Source organism: Polypterus senegalus, chromosome 17 (assembly GCF_016835505.1).
Source record: "Polypterus senegalus isolate Bchr_013 chromosome 17, ASM1683550v1, whole genome shotgun sequence".
In the NCBI taxonomy this organism is placed as follows: Eukaryota; Metazoa; Chordata; class Cladistia; order Polypteriformes; family Polypteridae; genus Polypterus; species Polypterus senegalus.
Genome location: NC_053170.1, coordinates 60,404,721 through 60,416,518, shown reverse-complemented (window position 1 = coordinate 60,416,518; position 11,798 = coordinate 60,404,721). Strand labels below are relative to the sequence as shown.

At 37.0% G+C, this 11,798-nt stretch overlaps 1 protein-coding gene across 1 annotated transcript in view; it reads right to left on the bottom strand.

Moving 5' to 3' along the window:
- Positions 1–361: 361 nt before the first annotated feature.
- cenpx (centromere protein X) overlaps positions 362–11,798 on the bottom strand; it is a 98,302-nt gene continuing 86,865 nt past the window's right edge. Inside the window, exons 4-5 of the mRNA XM_039740552.1 lie at positions 10,584–10,672; positions 362–684 (exon numbers count right to left, since the gene is read on the bottom strand). Coding sequence (XP_039596486.1) covers positions 670–684; positions 10,584–10,672 — 104 coding nt within the window. The 3' untranslated portion in view covers positions 362–669. The remainder of the gene's footprint in view (positions 685–10,583; positions 10,673–11,798) is intronic.

The following is an 11,798-nucleotide window of genomic DNA, read 5'->3' as shown; positions in this document are numbered from 1 at the left end:
TGATCACTGGGGGAAGACCTCAGGTAGATGTAGGATATCCTATAGACATTCTCTCTCTCTCTCTCTCTCTCGACTATCTTGAAAAAAAATTAGGACAGGGCAGAGTGTTGACAACTTCATGTTAATCAGGGGGAAAAAAGCAAAGATCAAGAGGAAATTTCCTCATCTCTGAAATTTAAATGCTCCTGCATATCTGTAATTTAATCATTCTGGACTTCTTTAACAGAGCAGTGGTTTCCAACCTCAGTTGTGGGGGACCCCATGCCTGTTTTTGACCCATCCAGTTTCACAACCAGCATGTCAATTAACTTCTAATAGATATGATTGTTTAAGGGAAGTAAGAGAGATCAGAGACCTGTGCTTAGAAGCTGAGAAAATAACATTTTTTAATTTTAATAAAAAGACATTAGATAATTACAACATAATTTTATGACACTATTCATTTAAAGTTACAAGAGAGTAAAAAAAAAAATACAAATTGCACATAAAACTAGAATTTCAGAATTAAATATTACACATGGTGTTACAATTCTTGGAGACTCTTAGTAGGTGAAGTTTGTTGTTGCTCCCAGCATTTTTCATTTCTTGAAATGGTGAAGACATCCATCGAAGAGAAGAAACCTCTTAAGAGAACTAGGGAATAAGTGTCTTCTAATAGAGAACTCCATGCTAAAAGTCTAAAAGCTGTTAAAAAAAAAAAAAAAATCACAATACAGTAGTTGAGGAATAAAATCACAAATAAGCACTTTAGTTCAACTGTACATTAAATATTCTGCTGAATATATCCTTTTCTCTCTGGTACTACTGAATGTGTAATGTTTAAAATAAAGAAATACTTTATCAAACAAACATACATTTTAACTGAGGAAAGGATAACATTTTCAAATATGATTACAGTATATATTTGCATGTAAGTCGGGTGTGGAAACCTGAAAAATTGATCATAAAATCAGACCCCGACTTATATGCCTGTTCAAAAATACGACACTTAATTTTTTTTTTTTTACATTCTCTTGCTTCCTCCAATCTCTTACCAGTTTCTCAGACACATTGAATTTTGTTGCAGCAGCACAGTTACCAATTTCTTTTGCCACTTCAATGACTTTTAATTAAAAACCAGCTTCATATTTTCTTCTGACCGAACACTCCATTGTGCATAAGGGATGCTCTTACAATAAATGTGTATGAGGGTGTGAGATACTAAAAACACAAAACAGTGCAACTGTTGCATCGGAATAGTTTGGGTATTGGGTCACGTAGGCACAATACATAGAAAAAAAAAAAAAAAGGCAGTGTGCTCCGTGGTTACTCTCTCAGGTGGGCTTTAGAATATCATAATCTCTTGGATCAATAGCGTGAGTTTTCCGCATTCGACTTATACGACCAACATTATAAAATACTGCAAATTATACGGTAAAATCAAGACCTGACTTATCCACAGGAGAACTTAAATGTGAGTAGATAGATAGATACATAGATGCTTTATTAATCCCCAAGGGGAAATTCACATACTCCAGCAGCAGCATACTGATAAAAACAATATTAACTAAAGAGTGATAAAAATGCAGTGCACGTTAAAAAATGCATGGTGTAGAGTGCGAGGCTGGTGTAACCTTCTATATAATCTTGTATAATGTTAACATTTACCCCCCCGGGTGGCACTGAAGAGTTGCATAGTGTAGGGAAGGAACGATCTCCTCAGTCTGTCAGTGGAGCAGGACGGTGACAGCAGTCTGTCGCTGAAGCTGCTCCTCTGTCTGGAGATGATACTGTACAGTGGATTCTCCATGATTGACAGGAGCCTGCTCAGCGCCCGTTGCTCCGCCACAGATGTGAAACTATCCAGCTCCGTGCCTACAATAGTGCCTGCCTTCCTCACCAGTTAGCCAGGCGTGAGGCGTCCCTCTTCTTTATGCTGCCTACCCAGCACACCACTGCGTAGAAGAGGGTGCTTGCCACAACGGTCTGATAGAACATCTGCAGCATCTTATTGCAGATGTTGAAGGACGCCAGCCTTCCAAGGAATTATAATTGGCTCTGTCCTCTCTTGCACAAAGAATCAATATTGGCAGTCCAGTCCAATTTATCATCCAGCTGCACTCCCAGGTATTTATAGGTCTGTATCCTCTGCACACAGTCACCTCTGATGCTCACGGGGTCCATGAGGGGCCTGGGCCTCCTAAAATCCACCACCAGCTCCTTGGTTTTGCTGGTGTTCAGGTGTAGGTGGTTCAAAAATTTTTTTTGTTATTGAGTTGCATAATATACTGTATTGGGTATTGAAAATAGTATTGAATTCCAATCTTTTTCTTATTATCATATCAAGTTGGAGATTTTGGTATAATGAAAACCCTACATGTGCCTCTGGAAGATGATTGATAACACTGGAAGAGTGGACATGATTTCAGAAACAGTTCTGAAATAGCCATGGCCAGCAACACATTTGATTAATGCCTGCATAAGCAAGTCTCCAGTAACTTTCAAGTCCTGACCATCAAGTTTCAAATTATAAGGATTACATTCAAACAAGTCGTCATTTTTTTTATTCAAGCAAGTCAAGTGATAGATTAGAAGATTAAGATGTTCTTAAACATTTTACCATTACCTGCAGTGATTCTAATTATGGTAATATGTGATGTATACCAATATTTAAGCTAACAAGAGATCGTGATATAGGGCAATAGTAGGAGAGGGTGAGGCTTATATACAGTATTTTTTTTCTGAAGCAATTTTCATTGTCAAATCTGTTACACGTTTAAACACTTTTCACTCATGTTCCTATCTAATATACAAAGTATATAAAGAAAATGCATTTTGAAAGGCTATGGCATTTCAGAGTATCTATCAATCCACTTTTCAAACCCACTATACCCTGAGCCTAGTCGCAGGAAAGCAGGAACATATCCCAGTATACGTAGGACGCAAGGTACGAACGATCCCTGGACAGGGTGCTAGTCCATCGCAGGGTGTATGTATACGCACACACAGATACACTAAGGCTACGTTAGCATCACCAATCAACTGTACCTGCATGTCTTTGGATTGTGCGAGGAAGCAGGCACAGGAAGAATATGAAAACTTCATGAAGGGAGTACCCAGGACATGAACCCTGGCAAGGCAGCAGTGGTACCAGTGTGCCACCTTTCCACTCGTTTCAGAGTATAGTTACATAATACAGTCTCATTTTAAAATAATTTATTTAAACAATCTTGCATTTTTATTAATTGACTGTTTCAGCAATTCCATATTACACAGAATGAATTGCACTGGCATAAAATGAAGTTTTATCACTTATTTGTAAAGAATGTGCCCATATTATAACCCCTCCATGACTAAACACCTGCTCAATAAGGTAACTGGATGAAGGCACTGCCACTATGAACAGTGAGAATGAATCCGTTAAACTATTGTGACCATCACAGATATCCGAGTAGTGGTTCGGCTGAACTCCAGCAATACATCTATCATCGTATTTCAGCTTAAGCAATGTTTGTTTTTAGTAGGCAATATTTCCTAATCTTTTATGAAACAAATCAAAGTTATCATGTTACAATAAAACAGAACAAGGTTCACCACCATCTGGGCATGTAGGCAATGAGTTAAAGTAATTTTAAGTCTGATATCACTTAGTTTAAGTTAGGCACATTAAACCTCTTAACCATCTAAATATTGTCTAATACATGTGACTCAGGTAACATACTGTAATGTCTCAGCACTTCTTAAAAAAAAGACAAAAAAAACAAAAGAAACTCACAGCTGTGAGCTACAAACAGGGCTTGGATGTTGGCCACAACACCGGTAGCCTTGCACAGCATTTACAGGGCATCATTTACTATATTTGATAAAGCACTTATGATGCTTTTCTGTAGAATCTCTTTGCGTGACTTAGTGGTGAGATAGATCCTCACATAAAATGTCAGTTCATGGAGACGGGAAAAACAAGTACATTACGGATCAGATTTAAAGAGGACCTGTGCAAATGGGTTAAGCAGAGTTGACATGTAACTGAGGAGACAAGCAAAGGGTTCAGCAGCTAAAGTGGTACATTAATTGGAAAAATGACACATTAATCACAGTATCTAGAGTCAACTCTCTAGCAAATGTAACTACTTTTATGAATCCTAAAATTACAAAGTTTGACAATACTGAAATCGATAATCCCAGTGCTAATACTTCTATTTCTGTTTTCCTTCAACAAGCTGATTAGACCTAATGACTTATGCAGGTATGGAGCACATTGAGTATACTAAGGGAATATAAATTAAAAGAATGCAATTTGAAAAATAATAATTATGGGGCTTTTTCTGACCACTCTGCACAATTTGTGCAGCGCGGCTTTAGATAACTTAAACAACTCAGCACATCCACATAAAAACGACAAGGATGAGCTTTTTTGAAGGCTTTTAACGTGGATGGGATTGTTCTGCATGTACATTCTAAAACATTTTCCCCATAAAGTTGGTGAACTGCTCTTTCATCTCGGGTGTTCTGTGTAAAGAGTGCTGTAGACAGACAAGGTGAGAAAAAGCCTGTTTTCGTTTACCTGGGAAAAGAGTTCTGGGAGATTTGAAAGGTAGTGGAGCAACCCAGCTATTTGCCTCATCTCTACTAAGTTCCTTTTAGACTTAAAGAATACAGAGGGCACACTTACTGTCATCTTCAGTTTTACCAAACACCGACTTGCCCAGTACTTAAATACATACAGACTTGATTAAAGAGGTGTCTGGTGTTGGCTCCCCACAGTAAATAACCCTCTCTCTTGAGTGAACGTGGCTGTAGCAAGGAGTGAAAAGTGAAGGTTGCCCATTTTCCTGAAAACTGATCTTGAAAGTACTTAGCTTGTGTGCATTTCTGAGGTTAACTTCACCTACAACCCAGCCTAGGTCTAGTCTTTAAGCAAAGGGTGCATTGTGAGGGCCATTAATTTGCTGCCTCACTTTCTGCACTCTGATGAGGTCTCTTCTAAGCAACAGCAGAATGTGAGCATTAGTATGCAATTCTGGGATGTGAACTGCCACAGACTTTAAGTGGGGATGGTGAAGTGATGCCTCTGGTGTAGGTATTTCAGAGCATTCAATAAGTGGAGACAGGGCTACGCTTGCTCCTCCATTCACAGCCTCTGTTTGGAAAGCAACTGCTTTCCTTCCACTTGCCTCCATGGCTCCAGGACAGGTTTGTCGCGAGTATGCAAATGAGCTACTTTTGGATTTTAAACATATCAAAGAATTCAGTTCTCACCAGTGAGTGGTTGTAGAATAGTCTAGAATGGCATATATTTTAACTGTGTTATCAGGCTGCCCTTGTAGATACACTTTAACAAGACATATCTTTGAGATCTTTGAGCATGAGCATACCTGCAGACCCTGGTCGTCTACTTCAGTGCAGTGAGAAGACACAGCTGGTGAGCTGCTGAGGTCATCCTCTAAATTAGCCTAATGTTTGGACTCCTGTGCATCATGTTTTGATGACAAGGGTGCAGGGCCTGGATGCATCACTGCACTGTCTGTCTGTCATTCTCACGCTCCTTGCACTTCAGCTCCAATTTACAATTTTTTGCTAAGTAAGAAGATGAAGTGCAGCACCAAAAATATATACAATTCTCTTTAAGATTGGTATTGCGTTCCTCTAAGGGCTTTTCTCTGAAACCTTTATATTTTTCCTTTGCAGACAGCAACTTCATGATCTTTGCTGGATATGCATGAGAAGTTTTCTAATTTCTTAAACAGAACACTTTCTGTCACTTCTGGGGCAGCATAATATTCTGCCAGTCTATCCCAGACCTCTTTAAGAGCTACCCTTGGATTATTTATATGAACAGCTCTGTTCTGCTGAATAATTTCCCAGGCGTTTTATTAATAGTTCCAGCTCCTCACTAGCAGTCAGGTATAACCCTTGGGTAGCGTTCATAAAGGATGATTGCCACATCCTGTAGTTCTCAGGCTGTTCATCAAGCTGCATATCTCATCATTCAGGAGATCTGTCCTGGCTTTTAATATTTCAGTCTCAGCTGCTACAACAGCTGCTTCTTTTTTGGACTGAAGAGCCTCTAGTGCTGCCTAAAATGCAAGCCTAACTGCCTCCATTCTAGCTCTTTCTCTGCGAATGATGTGTATACACACGCAGCTTCAGCCAACGGATGAGCTCTGGTTACAGAGCTGCTAGCAGATCAGCTGGAATAGTGTGCGTGTTTTGAACTGGCAACAGAAGCAGCATCGATTTTGCGCCCTTTCTCCATGTCAGCAACTGTGGATTTTAGGCTGTATAAATTGAATTAAGTGATTGTGAAGTGAGCTAGACCTGAAGATAACTTCCAATTTCAGGTGATTTAGGAGAGGCAATGTGAATGAAGCTGCAGCACTTAATGCAATCAGATCCGAGTCTGGTCCTGCCTGAACTGACTTTCTTGTTATTTATGGCAACGTGAAATGCTGCTAACACCCCTGTTTATTTTTCACTACAAGAGACGCCAATCTATATTGGAAAGCAGAGCATCAATATACAGTGCCTTACTGCACTTCAACATGTCAGTAGGCAGAGTTGATTTGACAATAATGCCAAGGAGATTCTGGGCTCCGAGTCGTGGTGTGAATTCTGGTTTTCAACCAAGTTGCCCTGAGATCCTCCCTTTGATCCCTGGCACGAACATCCCTTTACTTAGCAGGTGCAGAGCAATATTTTGCAGTCCATTAGGCAACGTGGAATTGCCCTTTTACTAAGTTGCCATAGGATAGTTCTGCGAGAACGTTTCTTTAGCTGTCTTGGTGATTCTCTTGCAGTCTGTCCCGCTTTATGGATTCACGTTTTTACTTTTCTTCCTAGTCTGTGCTGTTTGTGCAACACGGCTACAGAGAGCTTAAACAACTCAGCACATGCACAAAAATGACAAGGGCGAGCTTTTTAAAGGCTTTTACTGGACGTACCTTCTTGTAAAAAGGTGAGTGATTTTCAGGGTCGGATCATGACAAGAGATGCAGGTAGACAGAGATTCAGATTGCTATGTACCATAACTAACCAGACTCAGGGGTTTGTATATCTTAAAGATATCCGTCTTGGATGTGACTGAAAGAAGAGATAAAGGGGTGCCTAAATGAAACACAAGGGTTGCTGTACGTGAGCTTCTTGGACATTTATAACATCACTGTGAGTGTGGGACGTGACTAAAAGGTTGTGTTAATAAATGATAAGACAAAGGAGGGAGCACAGTTCAACAAATAACAGTAACGGCCAGCAGCATGTGATGCCGAACAGTGCTATAATGTGAGACTTTGTAAGTAATTTATTTTAAGTCAGAGTCAAGTTGCAAGTTATCAATATGCTCTAAGTATATAAAATAAATATTCTCGCTTATCCAACCTTCGCTTATCCAACATTCCGTATTATCCGACGTCCCACCGCAAAAAAAAACAAACAAATGCATCAATCGGCAACAAGAACTGCAAGTTGCGAGCGTGAGCGTAGTCTAGTTTTAGTTGCTAAATTCATTTTTTCAGTTAAATTTTTCTGTTGTTTTGTTGTAAAACATGATTACACTGGATTATGTGGCCAGCCCTCTCTGGTGTGTGTGCGCGTGTGTCTCTCTCACTCGCGTGTGTGTGTGTGTGTGTACCTGTGTCTCTCTCACATGTGTGTGTGCAGGCACGCCTGTGTCTCTCTCTCTCTCTCTCTCGCGCTCTTTCTCTCTTGCTGCACAGGGAATGCACAGCGGGAGGGACTGAACACATGCGGAAATCATTGGCACGCACAAACCGAAAGGGAAACTGGCTCGTTTGTATTCCTAGTGTGTGGTCGTGAACAGATGCAAAAGTTTGGTGAACTTTTTGGCCATAACCCGATCTGTACGTGTCCAGAGACGTTCGTGAACCGAGGTTCCACTGTATTAGGTTCGTAATGTGTAAAATTATAACACAGTTTGACGTTTAATAGGCTTTTTCTTAACACCTCCCATTATCCGACATTTTCGCTTATCGGACATTCTGCCGGCCCGTTTATGTCAGATAAGCGAGACTCTACTGTAGTCTAAGTCAAGTCAAGCCATTTTTAAAAATATTGTCAGGCAAGTCACATATCACTAATACTAAGATTCCAGTCCAACACAAATCACATCATATGACTCAAGGTGCCCACTTCTGGTGGCCAGTATAAGTAATTGTTATTTTAGGAGGCATTCCCTGTGGCCTTAACAGGGAATTAGTAAATCTGTTGAAAGTATGAAGCTGCAAATTATTCATTGTTAAATAAATGTGTCTGTTTATCAGGCTTCATTCTAATTTGTTGTGTGTGTCTCTGTCTTTCCATCTTTAGTGCTTGTTATAGTATTATTCTTGGTGTTTTTGTAAAATGGCAGCAATTACTTACAGCTTAGAGCAATATCCTTTTTTATTATGTTTTCCTCCCCCTTCTTCTTGTACTACTGTACTTTAGATATCATTATTACTATTAGAGATGCTCCGATCAAGTTTTTTTAAGGCCGATACCGATAACCAAATTCATATTACTGACTGATTCTTCTTTATCCTTTAATAAACATTTTACATAAAGCTCCTGCAAAACCAGATGCACAGATTTGTTGTTATATATTAAAGTGTTAACTTTTAGAATTAAAGTATAGATCACAGGTGTTAACTGTTCATTTTTCATTAACAAAATTAAATTCTGAAGACATATTTTTCAGTGACAATAAAAATACTAAAATTTCCTTAAAATAATACTATAACTAATAAAATATGTACAAAATATTTATTCATAATGCATATGGAATAAAAGAAAATAAATGCTTCATATAATTACAAGCTGTCATATTTTTTTAAACTTCTTCTGTAATGTGCCTATCTGATACCAGGCTTAAATAAAAATGTAGCTTTTACAATTTCTCTGACAGAAAAAAAACCCACAATTAATCGATGTTGCTAATTAAAAACAGTTTAAATGTAGATTTATATATGCAATTATAGGCTTTAATCATTTAAAATCATTATTTACACTACAGCTTTTTTGCTGTTAAAATATATATTTACCATATGTATACAGTTGTTTTTTTCCCTTCAGTGTACTAGCTTAACATTTGTAATTCTTGAGGTGTAATTATAAATATGGACAAACAAATAATAAACACAGTACAAACCTTTAAAATAGCCACAAATGTATGAAATCAATGTTTATTAGGAAGACACAAGGCTAACATGGTCAACATGCTTATAAGTAAAAGGCAAATTTTGCTGTTAAGCTAACAAGCCAATTTCAAGCAGCAGTTTCAAATTCTCCTTTATATTTTCTTTTTCCAATTAAAAATGTAAACTGCTGTACTTAACAAAAGCTCCATGTCCAAATTTAGACAAACTATCTCCATTTTAATTAAAAGACAAAATAAAAATGTCTGAATTCATAATATTAGCATTTCATGATGTTTAACTGCACAAGACGACTTCTAAAATTCCATATTCTTAGTTTATTACTCTACTGTATTTAACATAAGGGCTAAGATTCCAGTCTTTTCTTGCTCTCTGGTAAAAATCCCTAGACTTTCTCTTTGCTTACTCTACAGGAAGTTCACTGCAAAAAAGAAAAAAAATACACACAGGCAGCTCAGCTACCATAACCTTGCATGAAGGAGCACAGCAATTATGACATCATTAATTCTCATACATAGCCTCATACTCATTGCTGGAATAGTGAGAAGGATGCTTCGTAAATACTTCTTATGTCCTACTCTAAGGTAGTACAAATTCTTATAAATTTTAGTTTTAAAATTTTAAAGCAATTTTATTTTTTAAATTTTTTGATGTAAGAGCACATCGGTTTTTCTGCTGTTTCTTCAAATTTAATCAGGTCAATTGCAATGAATGACCTAAAATGGTGAAAAGGTAATGTGTGTGTGTGTGTGCATGTGTATTTTCACACAGTCAATTAATTGATATAGCCAATTAAATACTGCTTAATTGTAAATATATATGCATTTATACGCTTTGAAAATTAAGAGACTACAGTGCTTCCTACAACTGTGCCCTATTATAAAAAACATTTAATACAGAACACTGAACTTAATAACTAACACTTCCACAAATGTAAGGCAAATGTGTTATATCTTAATATTTAAATCATTTAGATAAAGAATTAATATTAATTAAGGAATGTTGTTCTTTTATGCCATAAGTATTTTATGGCATATGTATTATAGATACATATGTTCTGTACATATTTTATTAGTTAAAAAGTAGTATTTTAAAGTTAATTTCATTTTAGTATTTTTAAGGTCATTGAACAATAAGCACTCAGAATTTCACTTTGTCAATAAAAATGAACAGGTAACATCTGTGGTCTGTACTACCAAAGTTAACAGTTAAATAAAGAGCCTAAGGCTTCTATATATCTGGTTATTTGAGAGCTTTGTGCAACATTTTTTAAAAGGATAAAGAAAAAAAAATGTAAAAAATTGTTAATCGGACAATTCAGTAACATGAAATAGGTAATCAGTATCGACGATGAAAAAACCTGATCTGAGAATCCCTAATTTTAATTATATGTGAAGATGTTATTTAACTCCAAGGAAGTAACCAGTAAAGTGAAAACAGGAAAATATAACATACCAGTTGTGGTAGGATCTTTTCAAAATGTTCAATGCTAACCAATTCATTTTCTTCTGTTTTTGCTTGTTTAGCTGATCGGGCTGCTGCTTCTGAAATGAGAAAGGGGAAGGGGAGAGGTAAACATAAAAGTATACATGATGATGTAATCTGCATGCTTAATTTTACTTAATGATTCACAGATAGAAGTTAAACCTAAAGATAAATAGTGAATATTTGTCCATGATATTACTGCATTATTGCATTTGATTGGGGTAGGATTCAAAAGACACCTCCCTGTTCAAAAATACGTCGATATTTGTTTGCATGGTCTATTTAGTATTACAGTTTTTGGGCAATTTCTATTAACTTTTTGCTAAAAACAAGTGAATCTTGCCTAAAACACGCTTATTAAAGATGAATTGCATCTCCAAAATTTTGACTTTTTTTTTTTTGAGTAATAACAATACTGGAAACAAATATTTAAATCAAAAGTATATTTGCAGACATGGACAAATTTGTTAAAGCCTCCTGTCAAGTGATTAAATGAAAAGCACTTGTCCCATGTATGCCTACATGCCTTTGATATGTCATCCAGTAAAGCAAAGCATGCGTGATAAGAGATAAAGTACTGCTTGTTCTATAAAGATATTCTAAAATGGCCTGGGACACATTTGTTGTTACCCCCAGAAAAGATCATAAATAACTGGATTGTTTTTTTTTTTTTTTAAACTAGCTGTTTTCTTTAATTAGTATCGCACATCTCATAATCATAGAAAAGTACTCATTCTGCTGTTTGGTATTATTGTGTGTCACACACAGACAAGAGAAAGCAAGGGGAGAGTTGTCTGAGGAGATCACAAAGAAAATTATAGACAAGCATGTTAAAGGCAAAGACTATAACAACATCTCCAAGCAGTCTGATGTTCCTGCAACAATAGTTGCAAATATTTTTAACATGTTTAAGGTCCATGGGACTGTAGCCTTGAGTCTGTGTGGAGAACAATGAAATATCAAGACTATCAATGTAATCTAGAGCAAAATGTACTGCCCAGTCCCAGAAATCTCTGTCTCAGTTGCAGGTCATGGATCCTCCAACAAGATAATGATTCAAAACACACCAAAAAGTGCTCAAGAATTGCTAAGAACAAAACATTGGACTATTGAAGTGAAGTGGCCTTCATGACCTCTAATTTGAATTTTATTGAACATCTTTGGAAAGAACTGAAGCCTGCAGTC